At 36.6% G+C, this 14,597-nt stretch overlaps 2 protein-coding genes across 3 annotated transcripts in view; one reads left to right on the forward strand and one right to left on the reverse strand.

Moving 5' to 3' along the window:
* The window catches only part of cables2b (Cdk5 and Abl enzyme substrate 2b), a 41,162-nt gene extending 33,321 nt beyond the window's left edge, over positions 1-7,841 (forward strand). The window contains exons 7-9 of the mRNA XM_053482098.1: positions 822-928; positions 1,346-1,550; positions 2,788-7,841. Of these exons, the coding sequence (XP_053338073.1) occupies positions 822-928; positions 1,346-1,550; positions 2,788-2,931 (456 nt within the window). The 3' untranslated portion in view covers positions 2,932-7,841. The remainder of the gene's footprint in view (positions 1-821; positions 929-1,345; positions 1,551-2,787) is intronic.
* A 220-nt stretch (positions 7,842-8,061) lies between these two features.
* sla2b (Src like adaptor 2b) overlaps positions 8,062-14,597 on the reverse strand; it is a 12,740-nt gene continuing 6,204 nt past the window's right edge. For both annotated transcript variants that reach the window (XM_053483131.1, XM_053483129.1), the window contains exon 8: positions 8,062-12,743. In XM_053483131.1, the coding sequence (XP_053339106.1) occupies positions 12,602-12,743 (142 nt within the window). In that variant the 3' untranslated portion in view covers positions 8,062-12,601. The remainder of the gene's footprint in view (positions 12,744-14,597) is intronic.

Raw genomic sequence — 14,597 nt, forward strand, 5'->3', positions numbered from 1 at the left:
TTTGCGATTTTGGAGGCATTTGAGACGATTTGCTTAGAAAAATAATGCTGGATGACAGATCTTTTTTGCCTAATTTAATTTGAAGTTAAATGTTAAACTCTAGTAATTTAAGTTAGTTTGTATTATTTAAATGCTGTACTTGGTTTTTAAGTGAGAAAACCAATGTTATAAGGAATCGTAAAAATTTTTACATTTTAAAAGGGTTTAAATTGTAGCAAAATCTGGAAAAATATTGTATCAAATCAGTATATTTATAAAATCATGATACTTATACTGTAAAATTACAGTTTAAATGGAATCAACACCTAGGCATGAGGATAATATCATATCAGGTGGTGACTGGTGATTCCCATCCCTAATAGACTGTATAGATTTAACAACATAAGAGCTCATGTACTGGCCTTTTATATACTGTAGCTCATTAAGACAATTCAGTCATGTATTCACAGGTTAAACCGTTCTAGCAAGGGTGGTGTTTCTGTAACACGATGTATCAGGCAGTTTAAACAGCAAACTTTGTTTTATAAACAATTGCTGTAATTTAATTACTTTGTTTATTGCTTAATGACCATTTATATTATAATTTGATTTAATAACAATTGTTCTTAAACAAATGTTTAGTTCATACCTCATTTTTTAAAAATGGCATAACAAAAAACACACTCTTGCTATTTTAAGCACAGGCAGTATCAGCATTACATAAGGCACTAACAACGTAGGATGCTTTGGGGTAATATGTATAGTTTTTAAAGCTGTAACATAAAGGTCTGGTTGTGTTTTTCCTAATCCATTCATGCTCTTTCTTCCTCTGCGTCTTTCAGACTACAGTAATCGAGTATGTGAAGCCATCAGATTTGAAAAAAGACATGAATGAGACATTTAAGGAGAAGTTTCCTCACATCAAGCTCACGCTCAGCAAGATTAGAAGGTTTGTATAGTATAATCGTCCTTGTTGTCAGCGGTAAATAACAGCTTAAAGTCAGCACACACACTGACTTTGCTTAAAATCCAAATTGGCCAAAGTTTTAATTTCAGAGAAATGGGATAGGGACAGTAATTTAATTGTTTTGTTTGAAGTACTTTATGAACTATTTTGATGGTTAATTTATAATGGTATTTTAAAGCCTACACACATTTCATGTATACACACACAGAATATAGTTAGAGGAAACATTAGTAAAAAGGTGAACTAGTTCGAAGGTTAACGTGCAGTTTAAGCTTTTCTTGGGATGGTCTACGTTCCTAAACAATACTACTGCTTATATATAAATAAATATATTATATAATCTCTTTCTCTCTCTCTCTCTCTCTCTCTCTCTCTTTCCCTCTCTGACATCGGGATCAGTTTGAAGCGAGAGATGCATGCGGTGGGGGAGGAGTGTGCTCTGCAGCCGGTCACCATCGCCATGGCGTTCGCCTACTTCGAGAAGCTGGTCCTTCAGGGACGCCTCAACAAGCACAACAGGAAGCTGGTGGCTGCCGCTTGCCTCCTGCTGGCCGCCAAAATCAGCAGCGATTTCAAGAAACAAGAAGTCAAACAGCTGATTGATGTGAGTTTAAACCAGCAAAACATGCACGTATACAGGAGAATAAGATTTAAACTGTATGTAAAAATGATTTAATGATGGCACTTTAAACCATAATATGAATGTTCCAGACATTTTGTATTCTGCATGTTACTATCTTTCTAAGTTTCTGTATTAATGAATAGTTACTGTTATACTGTTCTGACATAATTGCTGTAGGCCTTAACACGAACATGATTATGATTATGTATGAAATGAAAAACAAAGAAGAAGAATTGCATCACAGGACATTTAACATGAGAGTCGTCTGCAGACGGCTTGATCTTTACACATTTAGAACAGGAACTGATTTTAGTATCAGAGTATGATGCTGATGCTGTACGCGTTATCGCTCAGACTTCTCTTGTCCTCATTAAAATGGTAGATGAGCCAATTAGTGAATTTATAATGAGTAACAGTTACGCAAGTGTTTTGAGTGTATACACAGTCAATAGTGTATACGCTCGCTGTTAGTATATATACCTGTACGTTCATGCAGTTATTTAATTAAACTCATCTCGGTTGTAAAGAGTAGCTGTATGAGTTACTACATCCTTCTTCTCAATACATCTCACATCAATCCTCCCTTATCCACAAGGCTACAAGTCTGTGAAATTCCCATGAGATCCGGAGTTTTTAAATATACTTCACCCATCTGGCTCAAAAATCACAGTTTTTCTTCATGTTTAATGTTTGATTAAAAGTTCTTGACCAGTATAATTTTTTCATTTTTTTATGTTGCACTGATCCATGATTGGCTGCTTGGAATAATATCATTAAATGGCATTAATATCTTGGTGTTTCTATTAACATGCTTAGTAATTGTATGTACAGTAATATAAATGTGTGTGCAATGGAACTCTAATACCTGTGTAACTGGGAACGTATGGCAGGTTCTTTACATAACCCTAAGACTAATAATCAAAATATTTTGACTAATTTATGGCAAACGCCTTTTGGACATTCCACATCAAATCTAACTATAACGCATTTAAATGTACCATTTAAAGTGTGGCACATTGTTCAATCCTCACTTTTTAAATACAGCAATAGAATGTAAACTTCCTGCAATAAACGTCTTAGGAAACCCTTTCCTGGAATTCCAAACACATGCTCCAACCTGCACATTTCTGCATTTCAAAACTCATGTTAAAAGTTTCACTTTCTCACGCCTCCGTCTGGTTTAAGGTCATTTTCTCTCCTGTTTATTTTCTCCGTACAGAAGCTGGAGGAGAGGTTCCGTCTTAGCCGGCGCGACCTGACCGGCTTCGAGTTCACGATCCTGGTGGCTCTGGAGATGGCGCTCTATCTTCCTGACAGCAAGGTCATGCCACACTACCGCAGACTGACCCAGAGCCCGTGCTGACCCGCTTGCGTTTATGAGAGGAGAGGAGAGAAATCATTGCCAGTGGCACATACTAAAGCTTATCAGTAGTCACGGGTGATGTTTGTACACTAAGTTCTGGGAGAGGCGAGGAGGAACTATTTCGACTTCTCAGGCTAACTCTGAGTCTGTGAGTTTTATAGTTAGGATAAACTTCTGTCTTAGGTTTCAATTTCTTATTATTCCACGTAGCACTAATGCGAGGGAGATGAGATGGGTGTAAAGCTAAACAAAGAGAAGGTTTTAAATCAACACTCAAATAACAAAGGAAGCATTTCCCAGGGCCCTTGTGTGTGTATGTGTGTATGTGTGTGTCTGACTTTACGTATGTGTCTATGCACCTTCTATATCAATTTGCCAAAAATGTCTTCTTTTTTATATTTATAATTTAAAGCAGAACTATTTTTTTTCACTTACCTGCACACTATTACAGACTAACAGAACTTACTATCTCTATAAACGATCTCATCCAGGCATTTCCCATAGCATCCACAGTATAGAAAGGATTTATTCACCTGTAAATTATGCAGTATATAAATTTCTGAGCACAGTTTGCATCATTGGTATGTCGTGCCTGTAGCAGTAGGATGTGCTCACAGTGTTTGCAGTATTCGGTCGTAGTCTGAGGTCTATTTTTTGAGAGATTTTGAGGCTCTGGTTAAAAACAAGTGCTCTATATTAGAGCTGATTTGAACTTAAGCGCATTTACAGTGCTTCAGTGTTCTGTTATTTTCTACTTTTAAACCTGATTGACCATTTTCTCTCCGTTGCTCCCCATCGGGGACAGAAATTCCGTTACACATATTTGATTCCACAGAGGTTTCACGCCCGACGCTTCTCTGCATACACATCTCTCCATCTTATCTGTGCTTGGGACTGACACTAAGAGTGCAACATCTGATTTAAACCGAACCTCCCACATGGCAGGAGGGGACGCTACTACTGAACCATCAGCCTCCCAGTACAACCAGTAAACCCTAAACCTTTTTTTGCCCAAAGTTTGTGTTGCTTTATTTATCATGGTTGGATAATAGCTACAGTGTCACCATGAACTCTAATATGCGATTAATGTGGCAACAGAAATAAAGCCTGCAGTGCTTCCTGTTCCCTTAGAATACTGAAAAGCACAGATTAATTGGAGAGATTTACTCTCTGTGACAATCCTACTGTATCAGTGGAGTGATTTCATTTAGCTCCTTGTCTTTAAGATTTACTGACATACTGTGAAGGAGTGTCAAACATACAGCCTGATTAAAGGGAGAGGCTTCTCAACCGGCACTGTAGTTTAAGACCATTTTGTGGGTCCTACTTAAATTTAAAGTTTCTGTTATTCCAGTAGGGGGCATAATAGAGTAGAACACGTCACGTCATCAGCAATTAAACACTGCAGTTGCATAAGGACTGGGTTTTTTTGTTTTGTTTGTTTGTTTTTTTCTGCAAGCTGCAGGGCAAATACTTATGCATTCATAACTTTTACAATAATTTTATTTTTAAAGATATTTGGAATCTTTACTAAGTCATGTGAAATAATGATCATATGGTATTATATGTTTATAATCCTAATTTTAGGGGTCGTATTTATGCAAAAAAAAAAAAATAAGGCTATTTAAAAAAAGTGTCTCTTTTGGCAATGAATTGCGTTCTGTTTAATTGTAGGAGATTGTTTGTTCTGTGCATTTGTTTGATTCTCACCTCAGGTCCGTTTGCATGTTCTTGTCCGTGCTTGCTGGGTTTCCTCCGTGTACTCTAGTTTCCTCCAACAGTCCAATGACTTTCATTGTAGGCTGACTGGTGTTTTCAGATTTGCCTGTAGTGTGTGTGATTGTGATCTGTGATTAAATGGTACCACATCCAGTTTCCACCAGTCCCCCCCACCTGTTTTTTGGTGGGCTAACCCAAGTGTTATGAATTTGACACCACTGCTGTAAATACAAATATTATGGCTGACTATGAGAGACTGGGACAGTGGTGGCTTAGACAGTTAAGGCTTTGGGTTACTGCTTGGAAGGTTAGGTTTAAATCCCATCACAGCCCAACTGTGAGCACGGCCTTTAACTCTAACTGCTCTAAGGGTGCTGGATCCTGTCTCACCCTGCGCTCTTTAACTGGGATATGCGAAAAAGTCATTACATGTGACAAATAACTGAATCATAATCTTCAGTTGTTTTGGGGTCAGCTAGCAGTCATGTGATGTGCTAATTAGCAGCAAGTCTGTTGATTTTGTTTTTTTTAAGCAGACAGGATTATCTTCTATTATTTTTGGTTTTAACCAAAAGCAGTCCTAATGCGAACTCAGAAGTAACTATTTCAGTCTAATCTTACTGGGCACAATCACATTTTTATCACGATTTGCATCACCATGCAAAACTGACACAAGGCTAGTTCCTTTTCGTGTTTATTTTGTGTTCAGTCTGGTTTCTATTTTTATGAATATGTGCAAAACCTACATTAGCACCGAGTGTTGAATAAAAACCCCTTTGAACATATCAGTGATCACAGTAAAGTAGAATCGAATGTGTAGAGAGATAAAAATCTAGAACATTCTGTTCGTATCATGTCTTCCTTCCTTTATACCGTTATGCTCATTTACAAACGTCTAATACAGTATAGTTCAGTAGTACTCTCTACAGATGTCTCGACAACATCGTCAATATATTAAAAATACATAAAAGTTATACACTTAACACTGTTGTCGAGACGTCTGTAGAGATGACGGGAGATTCAGACATGTGCACTTTAGCAAAGCGCTCTTTGTGTGTGTGTGTGTGTGTGTGTGTGTGTGTGTGTGTGTGTTGAACTGCTGAGTTTGCTGCTTTGCGTAAAGTGAACCGAGTCTATGGCACATGTATAAAACTGTGGTGCAAATGGAGCGATTCCTCACAGCAGTCTAAAGCGACTGTACAGTAGTTAATATTATGCAATATTTCTGGGGAATTGTGTTAAGTGAAATTTGTTCAACATTGGCAATAATTGTGAGGGTTTTAAAATCCTTTTTTATGAGACATATTTTTCCAGTTTCAGATATTTAAACCCAGCATTTATTTTACATTTATTATGCTGATGGTTTTCGTCTTTAGAATCTGTCACCCAGGCTTTTCTAGTTGAAATCTAAGCTATTCTGTGTGTGTGTGTGTGTGTGTCGTCTGAGGGACTTGGATTACTTGGACATTCTAGACTCATCATAAGTGCCTGAGTAAAATGATTGATTATTTGTCAATGACAGTCTGAATACCAAACAGCAATAGGATAATCAGTAAAATATTTCACTGTGATTAATTTATTTCTTTTCTTTCTCTTGTTATTTAACTGACAGCAGCACTAGTCCTCACTGCAATCTGTTGTCATTTAAGCAATGCAGCACTAAAAGGTCAGATTTGTGCTTTTGACTACTTTAGTTAATTAAGTACAGCACTGTGTTTCATTTCTGGTTCAGAGCGGGAAAAAAGAGGTCGTCGTATGGGTGGAGATTTAGCACATTGCATCATCCAGTTTATGTGTGATTCTTCCTATTATAAAGACCATGTTTGAATAATAATAGCGAGCAGTGTAACTGTTTATTTTCTAATAAAGGCATGTGCAATCTGTATCTGAGAAATACTATACATTGTCTTATCCATGTAGCATCAACTCAATTAAAATATATTTTGGAAATATCTCTCTATATATTTTTATATAGAGAGAGATTATTCACAGATTGTTTCATATAAAAAAGAAATTCATTTTATCTACATACACACAATTAACCAGAAAATTGATATATGTGGACTTGAACAGGGAAAAAGTACAGATAATAGCTGTACAGTATGAAAAGATGTAAAACGGACATCATCATTAGAGCCTTATACAGCTGTATACTGTGTAGTTACAATGATGGAATGACGTACACTTATATGTTTGTTAATAAATATATTGAGGTAACAATGGCAATATATTATTGTATTATGTCTTCCAACCAAAGCTATCAACTGTTAAAAAATTGATGTCAAACATCATGTTCTCTGATCAGCCATAACATTAAAACCTGTGTGGGTTCCCTTTGTGCCACCAAACAGCTCAAGTGTTCTGGTATCTTTTCTGTCATAAACAGCATTTAAAAAAATAAATTTTTTGTGCTGCATTGGCTTTTCAGGCAGGTTAGCCTTAGCCTTAGCCTTGGGTGATCCTGTGTTAATGTTGTGGTTGATCAGTGTATACAGACATGTGAAAACTAAATAGACACCCATACTGTAGTTTTGTAATAAAATGCAAACAGCTGAAAAAATCTGGTAAATTAAGAAATCAGGAAGTTTTGGCTATGAATACATAGTTACATACACTTTCCTTTCGTGGCTATACATCAGCATGACGGCATCTAAATCATTTCAGTTGAACTATAATTCGGTCACAAGTAAAAAAGGCTATTTTAAGATTGGTATCTGTCTCTGTGTCTGGGACAGTCCACCCTCAGAATAAAAAGATTCTTTATTCTGGCTTATTTAGAAAAAAAAAAACAGTTTTACCTCTAGGCATGTTTAATGATGAATTCATTCAAACCTGGAAACAAGGAAATACACAGTAGTAATAATAATTCAACCAATTTTGATGAATACATTTTATTAAAAACTGTGGGTGTCTATTTTATTTCTTGCGTGTCAGCGTATATGAGTTGATCTTGTAAAACATTTTTTAACTAGATTGTTTGCTACGTACAAAAAACTTTTTCTTTGTAAATTCAAAAAAAATATTTAACTTTTTTTTATCAAACTGGATATAGATTAAACTGATGCATGAAGTTTTCCTGCTTGATTCAGTTGATTTCTTTGTGTGTGTATGTGATGGTTACCTGCTTTCATATGTATTATACCTGTATCTGTATTAAATTATCAGTTCAGTATCAAAATAAATATTTTCGAATTTTATTCAATTCAAATTCAAATTTTATTTCTCACATACACAATCATACAGAGTACAATATGCAGTGAAATGTTTTTGTGCGACCACAGAGTCGCGACGGCAGCCGCCTAAACAGCGCCATCATAGAAGATAAGAAATAGATACATTAGGATACGAGGGTAAAAAATTTTAAAGCTATTTTAAAGCCGTTTAAAGCTGAGTGAATTATTTCTTATTTTTCTGTTTGAACTCTTACTGAACATACACAAGCATCTGAATTTTATCTGTATTTGTAATAATACATTAGGTTGTTCCTTTATCAATTATTTTTCCCCTTATCTATAGAAAAAACACTTGATTATATTTTATATTATATTTGTAAGGTTTTAATCTACAGTATAGCATTAACAGGTTTTTCCTCCAACATGTGCATCTGCTTCCAGTAAAGCCCCTTATTATTATAGTTCTGCTTTGCTATTATTATAGAATCTGATAGCGAGCAGTTAATAAGATTTATGGCGCTGTTCCGTATCTTTTTGTTTGGTCATGGGCAATAATAGTAATTAAACTGTTATAAATCCTAAGAAAATCCAGATGTTCGGGAACAGATGACTGGCATGTACATCATTAACAGAGCAGTGTGTACAGTATATACAGTATAAATACACATACATGCAGTCTACGGAAAAACTGGATTACTGAGCCGTTCCTTTGATGTCATCAAAAAAGTCCATCTGGAGTCAATGAGATTGTCAATGACGGTCTAAATGTATTCATAACTCAACCAGTTACTGAAGCGTGTGGATGGAGAACTGTGTCATGCTTTGATTTGGTGGTATGGTTTATGACATAATGTCAGAGATGTTCTAAGCATGTGTGGAATGTTTGGTTAGAAAGAAGAAAAGATGAAAGATCACTTATAACAAAGCAGTTCAGATAACAGAAGTGGTAGAGCATCAAACTTAGTACGCCTGAGCACAGGCCTGCGGCATCAAGACTGGCTTGAGCTTTCCATTTGCTGTAAAATCTGAGAAAATGTGAATTCACATTATAAATGTGATGGGGTCAGAGAGTCTCTTTGTTTAGTGTCAGATCATTTATTATGCTGCGTCACTGTTTTTCTCCCTTTTCATATTTCATAATGTGAGTTATTAATGGATTAGTGCATGACGGCTGTTTTGTTCTGGTGTCTCTAAAAAGGTCAGATTCAGCTATATATAGGCTTATGTACTAATCTCTCACTCTCTATCTTACTCACACACATGCATTCTCTGACATGCACGCACTGAATGGATGAACAGCTCATATACGAGTGTGTCATGTAGGAACGCACCTTTAATGATCTGATAAGAATGTATTCAATCTTTTTTCATTATTATTCTTTGTTGATGTTTCCTCAGCCCTCGCACTGCTTCACCTCTATTCATGTTCGGGAGCAATGCAGCTTTTACAACACTTGTTTCTCTAATTAGTGGTGCTGAAGAGATTCAGTTTTAAGGCTGTTCATTTTCTACTACACTATGCTACTGTATATACACCAATTAAGTATAACAATAAAAGCGCCCACTTAATATCTGTACTGTATGCTGTGGTTTCTGGCACAAGATGGCACTAAGCAAGGCCTTGTTGGGATCCGTGGTAACGCTTAGTTGCATTACCAAAACCATTCCGGAACTGTTATTGCAGGGTATATCATCTTGCTGAAAGATGCCACCACCTTCAGGGAATACCGTCCTCATGAAGTCGTGTTCTTGGTGTGCATCAGGTGGCACATCTCATGGTAACATCCACATGAATGTCGGGACCCAAGGCAGAATCACACTTCCTCAGCCGGCTTGCCTTCTTCACATAGTGCATCCTTATCCACTGTGATGTTTACGCCCAATACAGGTGTTTTTGGCAGTGTACACGTGGTATTTTGGTAGCTTCGATGCTATGCTCTGTCATCGATCATCAGCTCTTCTGTATGATCGGACCAGAGAGGATAGCCTTGTGCATTGGCCCTGGGCCATCCATGTCCCTGTAGCTGGTTCACCGGTTGTCTTTCTTGGACTGTTTTTGTTAAGTACTAGTCACTGCCTAGCAGAAAATCCCCACAATACCTGGTGTTTTGGAGATGCTCTGACCAGTCACCTCAGGCTTATTTGCTTGCCCGTTATTCTTCTGTCCAACATTGCAAAATCTTCTTTACTTCATCTGTGAGTGGTTTTAATTAAATTCTATTCTATTTTATTTTTATAACGCTTTTAACAATGGTACTTGTTGCAAAGCAGCTTTACAGAATCATTAAATGTGTGAGAAAACACGTGTGAGTCAAAATGTTGAGGGTGACAATGGTACTAGTGGTATTAACTCCCTGAGATGGCAATAGGAAAAAACCTTGAGAGGAACCAGCCTCAACAGGGAACCCATCCTTATTTGGGTGACAACAGATAGCAGTGTTAGTCTGCTGGAAGTTAACAGTTATGTATGGGATTATTACATTAAACGATGTTTTATTGTTATGGTCGAACCGTGTAGATTATACAAAGCTTCCATTGCCATCTGGTGGTAAACATCAGCAACAACCATTTGAGATCGCTTGAAAACTAAACTTCCTTCTCTCCTTGTTCTTTCTTCCTTCTCCCTCACTAAGCTCTGCCCTCCCACTGGGCCGGGGCCGAGTGCCAACGCTGGGCCAATGTCGCTTTATCCGTCTGTCCAACGTTTGGCAACCAGAATCATCAGACATTCAGCCACTATTAAATACAGCCTGGCAGGATTGTCATGTAATGTGTTCCCTTGCCAACGTTGGACCAACATTAAACCACAGACAGTGAGCCGAGGTCAACCTTGTTTTACGTGTGAATTATAATATTATGAAATGCGTTACTACTTCGCACTGTGCCCATGTGGTGCTGCAAGAAAACAAAGCGAGAATCTTCAGCATCACCATCTGTCCAGGACAAGTTCTTCTCAACACCTATTATAGGTGTAAAGGAGCCGTGCTGCCCTCCAGCATTTTACTGTATTAGTGCTCACTCATACACCTGGCACCAACTAGCTTTAAAGGGTTAGGAATCATTTTTCAAATGTAGTCATGTCTATACAGTATGTGACAAGAAATGTAACTTTTATTGTGAATTATGATATTACCCAGATCTCTGTGATTTTTATATAATCATTTAGTCTAAAACTTAAATAACCATTTAAATAGTGTACAGTACTTTGTGTTTACTAAAATGGAAGATTCTGCTATACAAGTGAACATTTGAACATATAGCACACGGTTATAGAAAGCATTTATTTGAGACCATACGGTCTCGGGCCGATGAGCACGGGTTTCCTTTTGAGTCTACAAGGTTTCTTTCTCACGTCATCCCAGGAAGGTTTTTCATGTCACTATCACCGCTAACTTGCTCTTTAGGGATATCTTAATAAAGCAAAAGTTTTGAGCCACCCATCATTTCTTCATATTACATTAAATTATGTAAATTCTATTTAAAAAACATGCCTACTGCAACAGGCTGAAAGCGTCCTAAAGATAAAGGTTAAAAATGAGTTGTTTAGATAAAACCTTCAGCAGCGACCTCATTTCCCCTCTCGTCTGTTTCAGCCACTCGGCATTCAGCATCACCAGTAAACTCATCACTGGTCTGATCATCTGCCCCAGTTATTTGTTTATGTCTTAAGTTAGAGGACTTATTAAGATATATATTGAAAACTCTGATGATGAACTTGTTTTCCTATGTAGTAATGGATTACGTATCAACTACCCAGTCCATATGTTAGTGTGAACTGTTTAGATGATGATTTGATTGTGCAGAATCATATAGAAAAGGGCTAGACTGGAAATACACAGGAAATCTATAAAACATTAAACAAAACAACAACTACATTTCAAGTTTAGGGGGAAATCTGGGCAGTTTGGGGCATTTTTAGACAGACGGCCGACATGTGCAATGGTGGGAGGAATGCTTATAACTTTAAATCACTATGTGCTTTATTACGATTGATTTCACGCATATACCTCATAGTTCACCTGAACTCTTTGACATGGGCTGGGTTGTGTGAATATGTTTTAAACAGGAAACAATTCGCCACAACAATACACATGCATATGAACACTCTCTCACTTTGTCTTTCTCTGCAACACACACACACACATTTCCTGAGGCAGTATGTTTTTTTTTTTTTTTTATTGTAGCTCAACTTGAGTGAAAACAGGACTTAATTCTGAAGCGTTTCTTTAAGCAGCAGTAAATTATACATACTGCAGTGTCGTACGTAGCACGATCAACAACCTGTACAGAGCACACAGTGAATTTACAGATGTTCTGTAGTCAGAACTTTTAAGTTAGACAAGAAAAAAGAAAAAAAACAACCTTTTGTAAATGAGCAGGAAGGAAAGGTTTCGAGTCTGTGAATCATGGCCTCACCTCTCGCTGGTCCGTGAAAACAGAAAGTTCCAGAAACACAAATGGTTGCACACGCTGCTTCGAGCCTCCCACTGTCACTGCGAAATCTTTGTTTCGGTTTGATTTTGCATTTAATTCACATCCTCAGGAACGAGTCCACACAGGAATCTGTGACGCTATAATCTCCATCACCCACACTGGAACAAGCGCGATGACTTAACAGAGACTGTGGACTACAGGAAAGCGCCGTCTCTTTCTTTTCAACTCTTTTCTGCACGAACGCAGAACACATCTGCCGTCTGAGATCTGAGAGACAGTAAAGTCTAGCCGGCAGTCTCGGCCTTACAGTAACTCTCCTCCTGTCTTCAGCCTGTCCAGCCAGCTCACGTGTCCCAGTTTTCCGAACATTCGCAACAGTTGCTATTCTCAGTCATGTAAAGGTAGGAATTAATGGACTCCTTCAGGCCCTCACTGACAAGCGAGTCTTCCACACCTTCCTTCTGGGCCCCGCCGAAGATCATGGAGCTAGACGAGGAACAGAAGGAATTGAAATGAGAATTCACTGTACATGACAAGAAATGTTTGTTTTTTTTAAAAGGATGCACGATTTATTATTTCAAAAAAAAATAAATAAAATGATATATCATTACAATTATTTTGACACTTAAACTGCAATATATAATTATAAAATGTGTCATTGTGTATTCAAAAGTATTCACCCAGGCTAACAGGAAAGAATAATCTCATCAAGGCAAGCTTATTTATCACCTTTAAACTATTATTTCTTTCACTCATACACATACAATTACTTTTCATTTTGTGAAGTTGCTTTGAGACTATGACCATTGTTAAAAGCGCTATATAAATAAAAATTGAATTGAAAAATGTAATATTATAAAAAAAATTAAGAAATATTTAAACTTCACCAATAATAAAATGATAAATTACATCTATTGATATACAGTATTACCCGTAATCAGTGTTGGGTGTAACATCTTACAAAGTATAGAGTACTGGGATTACTTTTTTGATGTAACGAGTAATCTAACGTGTTAGGTCCGCCATTTAACTACTCAGTTATTTAGGTCTTTTTTTAAAATTCAATCTATTATTCAGACAATTTATGTAATCTGTCCATCAAAACCGCGAGGTGAGATAGGAGTATTAGTAGTTAACAGATTATCAGCCAAACTGCGCTGAGTGATGATGGTAGAATAATTATAAAGGTCTTGACTAAAACAACATGCATGAGGAATCACAAAGAAATTTTCACTTTCTGCAATGGAAAAGTACTCGAACACGTTACTGTTATCAGAAAGTAAAACTGTAATGTAACTGATTACTTTTTAATTACTTTTTTTGTAGTGTTATTAGTTATTTTAAAATGTAACGTCCCCCAACACTGCCTTTTTAAAATTACATAATTGCCCAGGTCCATATTAAGATTTAAAAAATGTATGTGTTTTATTGTTCAGCTTATTTCAACTTTTTTTTCTTTTTTTTAAACAAAATGTGGTTTTTTTTTATTATTATTATTATTCCTCATGCATCATTTATATTACGGATTTTTTTTTTCTCAGAAAGCCGTTTAGAAGAGTTTCGACAAAGTAAAGTATTGAATTTGATCTCATGGCTGGATTTAAAGGAATTCATCGGAAGTGTAAATACGTGCATGACACGAGTTCATGAGTAGCAGAGACGATTCTATATGTGTTTATAAAGAAATAGTGTAAATTATGTAAAAAAAAAATGTATATATAAAAATATGAATAATTTCCTCTACGTTTAGAGACTTTTGGGTAATATTTAATAATAAACAAGCTGCCTTATCTCAAACAGCAGGCACAGATTCATTTTCTTTTACACAATTTAGTTACAAATAAGAGATTTATTACATCTTTTTTACATCAAATTTTTTAAGTAATGATGTTTTAAGTAAACAGAACTATGAGCTTTTGAGTTTGTTATACTCATTCGTATTTATCGTTCTTTACTTGCATTATTGAGTAGCCAAACTTATACTACTTAGAAAGCAATTATATATATAATTTTTAGTTGTTGCAAATCAAATAAATTGTTGTTGGTCTTTCGGCTGCTCCCGGTTTTACCCCAGATGCCCTTCCTGACACAACCCTCCTATTTAAACTGGGCTTGGGACAGGCACCTGGTGAAACACCCACCACTGAGCCACTAGTGCCCTGTTGCCCTGATGACGTCAGACACAAAATCACTAGTCTGAAAGATTTTAAGTTGGTGGAACCCTAAGGTGACAGTTACTGTTACTTAAGTAATTACAGATACTTAAAATATCAAATTTGTTCAGCTCATGTCGTTTCCACAAACTCATAAATACCAAAAAGTTCTAAATACTCATCAGGG

Source organism: Clarias gariepinus, chromosome 22, assembly GCF_024256425.1.
Source record: "Clarias gariepinus isolate MV-2021 ecotype Netherlands chromosome 22, CGAR_prim_01v2, whole genome shotgun sequence".
Taxonomy (NCBI): domain Eukaryota; kingdom Metazoa; phylum Chordata; class Actinopteri; order Siluriformes; family Clariidae; genus Clarias; species Clarias gariepinus.